The 13,644-nt window shown below is 37.6% G+C and overlaps 1 protein-coding gene across 1 annotated transcript; it reads right to left on the bottom strand.

Moving 5' to 3' along the window:
• Positions 1-353: 353 nt before the first annotated feature.
• LOC116775311 (chaoptin-like) lies at positions 354-13,223 on the bottom strand. The gene is made up of 6 exons (XM_032668190.2): positions 13,096-13,223; positions 4,846-5,116; positions 4,626-4,761; positions 4,433-4,543; positions 1,355-4,329; positions 354-1,282 (listed from the first exon to the last, which is right to left on the bottom strand). Exons 2-6 carry the CDS (start codon positions 5,090-5,092, stop codon positions 990-992), a joined length of 3,762 nt encoding a protein of 1,253 aa, XP_032524081.2. The 5' UTR covers positions 5,093-5,116; positions 13,096-13,223; the 3' UTR covers positions 354-989.
• Between the last annotated feature and the right edge of the window lie 421 nt (positions 13,224-13,644).

Genomic DNA, 13,644 nt, shown 5'->3' with positions numbered 1-13,644 from the left:
CAATTTGGTTTCATTCACTGGTCTCAGCGGTTCGTTTGTAGAACACCGGCACCGACCAGCACCGACCAGCACCGACTAGCGCGGATCCCTTGAGGCAGCAAATTACCTTTGATTCAATCTCTGGTTCTGTTGCGGTCCATCGAAATTACCTCTAAAAATACAGAACTTATTTTGTTAAATTAATATTTGAGATTATTTTTAATATTTTACTTTTTAGATATATTTGAATTTGTGTTATTAAGATCCCTGCAAATTTTATTCTATTATTTTATAATATGACTAAACACAGGGGGGTGAAAGGTCTTAAAAGAATAAATCCAAATAATTTTAATATAAAATATTTATTCCCTCTGCCTCTTTCTTTCTCGTCTCTTGTCACCTTTAGTCTTCTCTACATCATCTTTTATAAAATTCCATCGTCACCTCACTTTATGAATACAATTTTAAATTTACAACTACGTAAAAAATTGTCCTCGATACTGCCAGTATAAACATCTCCAATTATTTTAGACATTCGATTTATGTTTAACCTTTTTTGAAAATAATAAGTTTATATAAAATAAAACATTAATGTAATATCAATACCGACAAACCATTATAAAAAAACCTACTACCAATTTTAAATCATCAAATTAATGACTTTGGAATATAGTATATAAGTACAAGAATATCACAAATGACTTAGAAAATGATTGTTATCACTCGTTGTTAGTACAGGCATTGCACAACAAAACATAAAGAATCCTTAAGAACATAGATAATATTTACAAAATATTAAAATTATTATATTTACAGTGAATATAGGTATCTATCATTAATACTAATTTAGTCTAAACATGACTATTTACAAAATCAAATAACCTGTACTTTTTAGAATCACATTGTTAAAGGTCATTTCGGTTCTTCGCATTTTCACACACTCATTTAAAGAAACTGTCTAAGAATTTACTCGATGAAATATTGTGTAATCACATCCGTCACAAATTTTATTAACTAAAAAAATACAACGTCATCACCAATAAAAACATATAATAGAAAACATGACGATACGCAAGCGTACAGGAGCGACTGGAAAGAGCGCTGGCGTGACACTCGGCATCGTCAGCGTTGACCGCGAGCAAGGCGCGGGGTCCGGACGGAGTCAGACAGGTGGTGTGGCGGGCTGCGGCACGAGCTCGACGGGAGCCGCCGCCGACCTCGCTCGTCCAGCGACGCAACCAACCGCCCACCCAGGACGCAGAGCAACCGCAGCGGAGGGGATTTCCACCCAATAAAAGACCACCTGACAAAAGGACACTTTTGAGTCCCCTACATAGACAAACAGACAATTGAATTATTAATTATTCATACTTACCGGGCAACACTTTTGTAGCGTAACGATTCCACCCAGTGAGATTTGGATAAAGAATTGACGGACCAAAACTAACTAACTGATTGTCAGTTAAATCGAGTGCGAGGTGAGGTACTCGAACTAACGGGAGTATGAGCCCTGCCGGCAGCTCCGCTACTGAAGAACCAGTCAGACGCAAAGTCAGCGCTCTTTGCTTACTTAGGGCAGAAAAAGCGTCTGCAGTTACACTCCTAATTGAGGCACCTCGTACTTCTAGTGATCTTAGTTTTGGCGCAACCATTCCCAAAAATTGAGAATCCACGATTTCTTTATGTACGTGGACGACTAACACTTCTATATAAGGTGATGAAGATACGATTTCTGTTATAGGAACCGCCCTCCCTTCGCCCGTAGGCGTCTCTAAAGTAAGAGACCTGAGGGATATCAAGGCGCGAAAAGCGCGAGGTTCTAATGTTTCCAAATACTTTAAGTCATCCATCTTGAGATACAAAAGTCTTTGTAATCCCTCAAACAAACCATGTTGTATTCGAACAATTGGATTTCTCGAAACATCGAGTGACAACAATTTCGGTACAGCCACCCACATAGCAGGACGAAGTGTTGTAAATTTATTTCCTGCAATATCTAATGCTCTTAAATTTTGAAAATGCTTCATGTCGACCTCACTGTATGATGTTATGTAATTATTGCTCAGGTTCAATTCCGTGAGATTAGCCAGTGGAATATGAGGAGCAGTTTTTAATCCGGTATTAGCTAAAGATAATCGCCGCAAACGAGGTACGTTGTGAAATAATTCTTTGAAATTTGTTTTTATAGCATTAAACGACAGATCGAGTCTACGTAATCTTGGCAACCCTGCGAGAGTGTTGTCAGACAAGACAGTCAAAGCGTTCTGAGCTAAACCAAGTTCATGTAAGAAAGCTGTCGCGTGGAACATAGCCGCATCGAGATATTCTATTTTATTTTTTGATAATTCAAGACGACGTAAAGTGAAACCGACTTGGGCCAGTGCACTGCTCGGAAACAAAGATAACTGGTTGTTACTTAAATCTAAGTATTCTAGTAAAGTATTCTTAAAGACGTCACGAGGTAGAGCCCGCAATCTGTTTCCCTCTAATCGTAACAGTCTCAACCAGGGAAGGCTATGAAACTGTTCTACAGATAATTGAGAAATTCTGTTTTTTGACAAGTCTAATATTTGAAGTGAGGGCATTTCCGAAAATGCTCGTCTTTTAATTATGCTTATATTATTTTTTTGTAAACTCAATATATTTAAATTTATCAAATATCCAAAAGCAACATTGTCTATGGTTAGAATTTTATTATTAGATAAAAATAATTGTCGAATATGTTCCCCAAGAGAACTAAAAAACTCGCGCGGCAAAGTTTCTAACGCATTATAGGACAGATCTAAGACATTTATGTATACCGACGATCCTCCGCGAAGTATCTTTATATTATTATAACTGACGTTTACTGCAAAATTAGAATCATAATTTGATATATTTACAAAATAACTTAATGCAAATTTCGCCAAACTATTTTCTTGCAAATCCAACACTTCTATTTTTGGCAACTCAACAAAAGCTTCATCTTTGACTGATTCTATTAGATTTCCGGCTAAATTTAAGTATACTAAATTCCGTAAATTAACAAAAGTTTTTTCGCTTATATTTTGCATACGATTATAAGATAAATCTATACTTTGCAATTCTGTAAAATTCTCAAGAAAATCTGAGCCAACCTTATGTACGTAGTTATAAGAGAGTCTCAACTCCTTCAACTTACTGGATCCTTGTGTATTTCCCAAATCGCTGGGGAATTCAATTATCTTGTTAAAATCTAAATTTAGATATTCTAAAGAGGGAAACTGTAGAATGTCTTCGGACGACATATAATGAATGTTATTATTGTCTAGACCGAGCCACGTCAAAGTTCTGAGACCAGACCCCGTAGAAATATCACCACTAAATACAGCAGAAGATAATTCTAAAATTCTTAACTGTGTTAAATTAGAAAATACGCCAGCTTCAATATAATACAAGTCATTAAAACTAAGTACAAGTTCACGGAGCGGCAAGGGTGGGAAGGAATCGAGCAACAACTGGGCTATCCTGTTTCCTCGGAGACCAAGAGTTGTCAGGGCCTTAGACCATACACCGAAATTATCAGAAGCAACGTAGGAAATTCGATTGTAGCCGAGATCTAAATAAGACAAAGTTGCTACACTTAAATTTTGGAGAGCACTTGGAAATGCATTGAAATAATTTCCGGATAATGATAAGGAATGTAACTTTGGTGGTAAGTGTTTGATATCTTCCAAACGATTGTATGTTACAGACAGATGTCGTAGTCGGTTCATCTCACGTAAAGAATCTGGTAATAATGTTAATTCATTGTGGTCCAAATCGAATCTCTGTAAACTATGCTTTAGACCATGGACTATAGTGTCTGATACATATTGTAAGTTATTGTAGGAAATGGATAATTTTTCTAACCGACCACATTCAAGAACAAATGCTGGTACAGCAGTAAAGTCATTGAGGTCTAAAACCAATTGCTTCAGTTGAATACTATGATGAAAGTCAAAGTTAAAACCGTCGCTAAGTTCATTGTGACTAAGATCGAGTGAATCTATTTTTGATCGCTCGCTGCGACATGTTATATTAAACTTTGGTTGCAGAATATTATTTCTTAAATGAAGGTGACGTAGACGAGGAAGGTGAGTTAATGCTCTGCAGGGAAGGCCCGAAAGTAAATTATCGGAAAGGCGTAGAATAGCCAGAGAGATGGGGAGAGCTTCGGCGTCCAGTTGTCTTAGCCTATTGCCGTCAAGCTCTAACTGAGTTAAATGACGGAGCGAAGAAAATACGCCCTGGCTAATTACACAGATATGATTGTTACTTAACGATAAGCTACTCAAAGAGTCGGTGAGGCCGCCCCAATCCATCACAGAGTTTAAATCGCTTATGAAATTGCTGAAACAAATGAAAAAGTATTAAAAATGTTTTAGATTGCATTACCATATTATACACAAAACTGTGGAAAATATTATAAAACCAAACTAAACCAATATCTTACTTTTGTAAATTTAGCCAATTTAAAACTTTCAAATGTCGCAACGCCTCTATTGGAACCTCGGTAAACTCGTTATAACTCATATCTAATGATGCGAGCGATGTGGCCATGGAGCTGTAATGAAATTGAGAAAAGTTTGACAAAGAGTTAAAAGTAAAAGAACAACTTTCAACAATTATTAGCTGAGTGTACAAACGCTAGCGCGGCGCCGTCGACTTGATGGAGACGCGAGGCGACCAGCACGAGCGTACGTAGAGGCCGTCCGTCCAGAGCCGCTTCCCCCAGTACGCCCAGACGAGCAGCGGATATTGACACGTGAAGCACGCCTGTCTCTACAGTTGATATAAACACATGAATGGTACCGCTACCGAAAACGTTTGTATTTTGTGACATCAAGATGTATTAAAGAAAATTACCGGTCTCTGGAAATCTGTGAAAGGGCACGGCGTCGCACGCGAAGTGGTCGTCGCGGCAAACGCATAGCGGGCTGGCGGCACAGGGACGCGGTGCTCGAGCTGGTGCCGACACCAGCAGCACTAACAGAGCTGCACACTGCAGCTGTGCTGCTCGACGGACAGGTGTGATAAAATATAAGAGAGTGAGAAAGCGAAACAACGCTGCACTTGAGGCGAAGCAGAGCCTCGGACGACACGATCCACGCATCGCACCACACGCTGGTACAAAAACCTGGAACAACATTAACATATAGGAAGGGAGCACGAGATTCCTCAAAAAGTAGAAATTTACTCACAATATTAAAAGAAACCTTATTATAAATATGAATATAGTAAAACCGCTCTGTTGGTGTTGGTGGTGAGTCAACCTGATCTTGTCTTTCCTAATAAAGATTAAGTAACTAGTCAGTATTACTTTCAAGGCTCTTATATTACGGTGTCTTGAAAAGTGTCTTCCGATGACTAGTGGAATGAAAAGGACACATTGTCCTCTTCTTTTTAGTTTTAGTGAAGACAAAATCTTTCTTATTATTTTAATAGAGGATATTCTTAAAAAGCATAAAATCCTTAAATCTTGATCAGAACCTGGTATTTTCAGTTGAATATGTGTCATTACAATGAAATCTCACTAAATAACGAACATATTCTTAAGGATAAAATGGCCTCGTAATCTGGAATCAATTTTTGCGATCATACGTACTCTAAACTGCTACTCACCACAGCGAAGAATACAAAGGACATAATAAAAGATAAATTGTTCAAAAAAATATTTATGTAAATATTTAGAAATGTATAAAATGCTCAAATTATCGACTCCAATACGGGCACGTAGCTGAATTTGTAAGGCGTGAGGCGTAAGTCGGAAGGCTAGTACTCTATATAATACGAGACTTCATACAACGCTATACACGGAATCCTTATTACATAATAAATATTTCAAAGTGTGTGAATCGAAACAAACGTAATCCTTGTTACAGCTTACATTATAATTAAAACTAGAAACAGAATCACGGAGGGTGCTCTAACTTTCATCAAAATAAGAAAACTCTAGAAGCTTTTAAGTTTTTTGAAACTAATAGCAATTGTTTTTCTTTTTCATGAGTACACACGTTTGGTATTGCATGTAAAATAAAACACCACAATGTGTCTCATACGGTGAGAGGGATGAAAGTAAATTACCTTTCGGTGGCTGTTCTCGTAATATATAATACATTCTCGAATAAAAAAGTAATAATTTAAAACAACGGCACCCTATCACATAAAATCCAATGAGGCGACTCATTCCGCCTGTTCCGCCGGCTCCGGCTCCGGCCTCGAACCGAACCGAACCGAACCGAGCCGAGCCGAGTTAAGCAGACGATCATAAAAATTATATGAATTTTCGTATATAGTCCTCTTTTACATTCACAGGGCGGGCATTGTGAGACACGAAACTGTATAAAAAATACTCGGCTTAGTTGAATTTGAACGAGAGAACCAGACACCAAGAGACCCGCATACACTTAACATAAATGACACTTTTGTGTTTCAAATGAGATAATTATAAATGTCGCTTCTGCTACAAATATTTGTACCGTCTGTTAGCTCTACTTTAATAATGATATTGTTTGTATATTAAGTTAAAAAACGTTCGAGTTCAGCTACCGACTAATTATTAACTTCTAAATTTATAACATTTCGATATTCAGCACTCCGTTTGTTACATTGAAAAATTACTTGTCTTTCAATTCCCTTTATGTTTATTAAGATGGTAAGGGACTCGGTGTAAAGTGCCTCACGAGGACAGAACCTTCTCGTGGACCGTATATAAACCAACATACGACCTCAGACACAGACACACAGCCACACAGCCACACAGGTACAGAGACACAGAGACACAGAGACACAGACCTCTTAGTATCGCACATCGTTTTTTTAATAGTTTGTTCATTAAATTTGTGCAAAGAGGTCCTACAACCTTAGCTATTACCAAGATTTCCTGCAATCTGAGTAATTAAATATTGTATCTTCGACAGAGTATATAATAATTAAAGGAAATAAAGGAATATTTAAAGTTATGCAAGAAAAATAGTAAATATATACATATATATCTATACATAAGATTAATACCATACGGATTGCATTTTTTGTTTTGATACTTAAATATATAGCTGTCACTATTGACTTTGAAACATCTTCTTGAGTTTTAATTTCGGGGATCATCGAGCGTAAACCGGCGCGCTGGAACATCGATTGAATGACTTACCTTTTATCACCTGATATGAATAAGTTTGTTGAACTTATCTAAACACACTTATCCATACTATATTATACTGTATACTTAAGAAATACAAACACTGCGAACAGAAACCAATGAAATCGACTTAAATTACAATAGAGCAGTAAAACATGTCCCTGATATATGTATGTATATAAAAGCTGGTTGTACCCATCATATTATAACATACATACTAGCTCCGTCCACACGCCGGTCACCTCCGCAGAGCGACTGCAGCACACCGAGGCTTGATTCATTGCAGCGATCTAACAGACTGCACTATGTTCTCGCCGTCATTATAAACGTTCACAAATTATAAACTTTTTACTTTTCTCCCTGAACATACTCACGACTACTTCATGTACGCAGTAGACGAGAACTACTTAGAACTATTGAGGAAATGAAGAAAAACAATAATATGACGAACACCAACACAAAGTATGAATAATAAATAAAAAGTTATGAGGACACGAGAAGAGGATTGTGAGCTTATAAAATGTATTGGATAATATGTAAGTCTGATGATAATTTTAAATATTTAATGACCGCTCTCTGTGGTTGGTGATGATGGGAAGTCTAATTACTTTTATTTACATCTTCTAGGAACAGACTCCCAAATGAACTTTGGGTAAACAAGGGGATGTTATTTTTATTCGAATGAAACAAAGGCTTCCATATCTCAGCGAGCAGTCCAAGAAAGTTGTTAAGATTGGAGCCGCTCTGCCGGCATCCATATATAAACGGGTAATCCCCTGGGCCAGATACGCGACATGCGAGGGATGGCGAGTGAGAAGACGGTGGAGGGTGAGAAGGAGGCGACCCTGAGGCCTCTCCCTCCGCCCGCGACTCGACCGCTAATAACTCCCGGTGGATCACTTGCGCCAGGGACCTCACAAGATTGTTGCGAAGCGTTTCAAGCCAATTTTATATCTTCAGAATTTAAGGAAACATGCCTTTTTAGTAAATTTTTTTCCGCATTTAAAATATAAAAAAAAACTTGCTTGGTATGTTTACGTGACTGAATAGAAACACATAAAATTATAGATAATGACTTTCTTAACAACCGTTCTTGAGGTAAATAACATGGAAAAGATATCAAAAGATCGCCAATGTTGAAGAAAACATTGACCGCCGAAAACCGAAGGAAATCGCCCTAGGAAATATGTTTTTGGTTGGAAACGATTTAAGATCTTTAAAAATGTTTTTATATAAACATTAAATAAGGAGGAAACAAACTCAGCGAAATATTGTTCCTACAGGTAAATGAAGTAGACATGAGGTTTGTGATGTTTCATAAGAGAGAAATGTAACTAACGCTGACCAGTGTGCCGACGCCGGACCGACCTGATCGACTCACTCATTGATTGTCTATACATTCTGAATCATCTTAAATAATGAGTCCTTGTCCTAATATTATTATTAAAAAAAGTATCCTTAACAACATTTGCTTGTAATTTAAAGAAGAAGTGAAGTAATATTAAGATACAATCAATAAACATTCTTCATTATATGAAAACTTCGGCGGTATACTGTTATAACTTTTTCACTATTAGGTTACAAAAAAAATGCCATAATTCTTTTAGTCTCCAAAGCCATTACTTCTCTCCCCTTCTTCGTATAATGTAAAGCACACGGATTTAATTTCTGAAATGTTACTTGAAGCGCACATATTTTAACGTGTAAGTTGTTTACAAGCCAGCTTAAACAATTTGCTCTCTGCTTTACCGCGACATTACTTAAGAGCCAGGCACGGTGAGCGCGGGGGAGAGAGACTCCGGTGTGGGGGAGGGAGACAGGAGGTCATACGGCAGATGTAACATAAACCTAATTAATTTTATACAAAAACAATATTAAGCACATTTGAACACACAGCATCCTGTACTGGAGACAGACACGTCCAGCTAGTGAGATATAACGTAAGAAATTAAAATTTCTGTCCTATTAACAAATTTTTGCCTCTCTAATGTAAAATGCACAATGCTTTTAACATCCTACTCGCTGGTGAACTGCAGCAGGGTAGATTGATCTAATGTTTATATGTAAATCAACCTCGTGATGACCTGTGCTGACTTTCAGAATATATAGATTAGGATATCTTTGAAGGTAACAGGAGTTACATTATCTCTCCTGAAATTCGTCGCCTGAAGCAACCGGTAACAAGCTGTGCTCAGTAACATCTCTCATCATCATCAACTATAACGAGAAGTGAGGTCTTTACAATACGATAGATTTGTCCCGGCTGGTTCCCTTCCCAGAAAACAATTGAAGAGACACTTCGACGAATTACTTTGAACCTAAGACACCTCTAAAACGATCCTTGACGTCATTTACGAATCAACAGTCATCATCATCATCAGCCTATCGGAGCCCACTGCAAAGCAAAGCTCTCTCATGGAGAAGGTTAGAGCATTAATCACCACGCTCGCTCAAGACGGATTGGCGATTTCAATCTTATAATTTGAAATTATAAGACCAGGTTTCCTTACGATGTTTTCCTTCACCGTCTGTCAGTGGTGTCTACATACTCTTAGAAAGTACATATGAAAAGATGACATTGGTACTTGCCAGGTGTCGAACCCGCGCCCTCACGTGTGAGAGGCGGGCCTTTAACCTCCAGGCAACTATGAATAAACAGGATCACGGCAAATAATATTATTTTCTTATTAAACTTTCGTATATCTTTATCTTTAACCCGACGTTTCGACGGTATTGTCAGTAACCATAGTCTCGTGCAAGTGGATGCTGCTTAATAAATATTAATATAAAGATTGTAAATCAAATAAGTGCGAGATAAATCTGGAAGTAGAGTTATGTATCACTCATGGAACGTCTGATCTCATAAGATGCGACTGACCCTCTTAAAACAGGAATTAAGGGAGCGTTCAAAGTTATATAAATAAGTTATACATATATATATATATAGTTAATTTACAACATTGAATCTAGTTCGCCGTTCATGGCCCTGATCACTCCGCTTACAATAAACGTGGTTTTGAGTACATGTGAGTATACAACATCAACAGTCAGACTGTGTCGACATCACACATAACAATGTTAAAAGCCCGTAAAGCCATGTAAACGAATTGCAAATGTCCGCCGGCGCCGCAGACTCGACACCGGCTTGTCTATCGACGACCGCGGGTTTAATTAATATTTGAGTCGCGTCGGGTGATTAACGTTGCATGGAGCACTGGTCCAACACGACCAATGTTCCATGTGAACACTCTAACATTAATATGTTACCGATTCACAAACAATATTTTACACAGATGTTACATATCATCGGTGGAGAGACCTCGGTGCGAAGCGACCGACCTCCCAGGATTACAAAACGTTCTATTACTTTTGTTTGAATACTCGCAAAGACACTTAAGAACATAAATGTAGTAGGAAAATTGTGATCCAAATAGAGTAACTACCATTTTTTAATTATATTATGCGAGATTATATTTTAAAAGCGACGCAATTTCAAATAAAACTATTTTAATACGTAATCACACATTCCTCCACTTTGTGATCAAAATTGTTGCAGAATATTCAGACCGTCGGGTTTAAAAGGAAATATAAAATATAAGCGAGAGATATCTCTGTATTTAAATTGAAGCGTATATTGAGTCGGCGTCCGAAATGAGATTATATTTTTATTTTACATCCAAATATAAAGAAATTGTTTTTGAAGAAATCGAACCCAGCAGAATGTGGGTCAGATGAGTTAACAGCTGTGGTATGAAGAAGATTGGCGAAGGTTAACTTGGAGCAGGCTATAGAGTCGAGCCTGCTCTGACTGACTGTCGAGTAGCGCAAGAACACGTTCACGATAAGGCCTTGTTACTTACGTTTGATGTATTACATATATATTACAAAATAAAAAAAGCATTTATATGGCCTCGGTTTATATGAATCCTAAAGTTCTAAAAAGATTATTTGACGCTACCAAAGATACATTAAGCTTAAGTTTATGCGCCGACTACAGATGCGTAATGTTTGTTTAAAATACAACATATTTTGTTTTATAAATACTTTGTCAAATATAAAATAAAATTATGAAAAAAGATATTATCAAAGATCCCGTTCGCGGACGTTCGCTGACCAAGGCGTCTCAATCATCTAATTATACTCTTGAATCATTTGATGTATCTGACAGTCTCTGGTCCTTTCAATATTAAGCGATACACGTGTGAGTGTCAACTCAATCTTTTTCCATTTTTTTAATGCGCGCAGTTTTCTCCTGAGTCCCTCGCCTCCGTCATCAGTATCTCTGATGATGGACGACTCGCGAACACATATGAGTGTAACAAATCAATAACATTTTAATTTCACGTTACAATAACTAATTATTTTTTTATAATAACAGAAACAAAACTGAAGCGGACCGAACTGTAATATGTTGTCTGTAACCAAAGGTAAAGATCGCACTTAAAACTTTTGGTCTGACGAAACAGCGCCGAGACCAGAGTTCAGGATCACAGAGTTCTCTGTGATGGTACCAATGACCCAGCGACCCTCGGCCTTACTAACATAAAATATTCTGAAACTCGCAATACAATAGTCTGCAGGAGACTAGCAAATAACATGTTTATTAAAATATACTTTATTTAAATCAAAATTTTATCGATATATCTCACAGTGACACGGAGAGGTTGGGACCTGACCGCGAACCGTGGGCAGGGGTGAGGGTTTGTAGTAGGAAATTATGTAGATGTTAAAGATAATTTAAATAATTTTATGAGAAAACCTTTCATTTAAATGTAGTGTACATATATTATGTATCAAGTTTCCAAAAACATAGTGCTTTGAGGCATTAATAATAAAGCAATTACAGAATACCACACGACCGACACCCCCTGAGAGAGGGTGCCGGGAGGGTGAGGGTGGAGGGTGAGGGGTGAGCTGTGTGAGGGTGGCTGTAATTATTTACAACTACTTATAATTTTTTAACGGAAATTGTAGCTTTGAATTATACAAATTATACACACTACGACAAGTTTCAGCCGATTAACTTATGTTCTATAATTATACGATAAACTTATTACGTTTCCCGAAAAAGGTTTACAAGTTTAAGTTTGTGCTTCTAGGATGTGATTATTAAATATAAACATGAGTCATCACAGACGAGAGGTTCCGAAATAAGCTGCGTTCTGAATGTGACTAAATCACGTCTGAAAAACGTAAAAAAAGATATTTATGAGATTTTATAGTATATTTGACAGAATAATGTGGTATGAGTGTTTAAATCGGAATAAGTTCATTATGACAGGGGAAGAGATCTTCCCGTCGTGTTTAATAGATCCTTTATGAAACCATTTAAAATAACCTTCCAAAACACACACGTCAGTACGTTTACCAAAAGCAATCACAACACGAACCGTCGGCGAGCGCGTCGTCACACTATGGTAACTTTATGTGACATATAGTGAGGATTATTATAACTCATAATTAATAAAATGTTTACATTAGAAAATTGGCAAATGTAGATATATGTTTGTTAAAAAATGCAGGAATTTCAAGTATTTAATATATAGAATGTGGAGTTTATAAAATTGAACAAAGGCCAAAGATGTCCAACTAACCATTGGTTGAGTGCTACCTGCTCACTCTGTTCTCAAATTTATTTTTATAATTCAATTTCGACCAAATCACAGTCGGAACAGTTCCGGTGGAGGAGCGTGACGCGGACGTCATACTATTAATCTCCATCAGAACATGACAAGGACTACGGCGTAGACGCTCGTAGATACCGCGTAGACCCCGCGTAGACAGGCGAACGATAATATTAATGTACTTGAATTAATTGATGGACCATTATCATATATCCGAACCGTTTTATACTTTTTATTTTCATAAAAATAAGTTGATGTAATATTTTCCAAAAACTACTTTAAACAAGTGCCACGAGTATTTATTTAATACAGATGTCGCTTAGGCAATTTTTTTACATGTTTATATTTACTTACAGATGCCTCGCAACTTTCTCAGTCAACTGTCACAAAGTGAACAATACATCATCTCACAAGTTCCACGATCACTCGTCGAAGTGTAACGCGTTGGATCCGTCCCCGGACACGTAATATGACGACCGCCGCCTCCGACGACCGCGGGCTCACTGGACGACTGACGACTCCGCCGAACACGGCCCACGGGGACCTTCTCGCACACGCACACACACACACACATACACACACACACAGATCTGTACAGTGTAGAAAAATATAATAGGTCTGTTTTAATTTATCCTCCTATTAATTACATGTCATTATTTCATACATCAGAGCTTTCCCATCGCCCGCTCCACGAGTTCAAGGCGGTGCCTTCATTGAACATTCCTCGACTCTCACCGAAAATAAATACTCACAGAGAAACCATTCCGACGTCAAAATTTAGAATAGAAACTTAAATGTATGATGAACCGCCTCTGTGTTGTTGAAAGTCTTAGATCAGTTTTCATCTAGATATGAGAGGAGCTTCCTAGGTGTGTGGACAGAGGACGGAGTCTCCGGAACTTT

Source organism: Danaus plexippus, chromosome 8, assembly GCF_018135715.1.
Source record: "Danaus plexippus chromosome 8, MEX_DaPlex, whole genome shotgun sequence".
Taxonomy (NCBI): Eukaryota; Metazoa; Arthropoda; class Insecta; order Lepidoptera; family Nymphalidae; genus Danaus; species Danaus plexippus.
Note: the sequence above shows the minus strand (reverse complement) of the source record. Positions and strands in the feature narration are given on the sequence as shown.

Excerpts from the sequence above, each read along its gene's own strand:
- LOC116775311 (XM_032668190.2), bottom strand. The coding sequence starts at position 5,092 with ATGCGTGGATCGTGTCGTCCGAGGCTCTGCTTCGCCTCAAGTGCAGCG. Across the intron at positions 4,762-4,845 it reads TCACAGATTTCCAGAGACCG|AGACAGGCGTGCTTCACGTG; the intron begins GTAATTTTCTTT and ends TATCAACTGTAG. Across the intron at positions 4,544-4,625 it reads GTCGACGGCGCCGCGCTAGC|CTCCATGGCCACATCGCTCG; the intron begins GTTTGTACACTC and ends ATTTCATTACAG.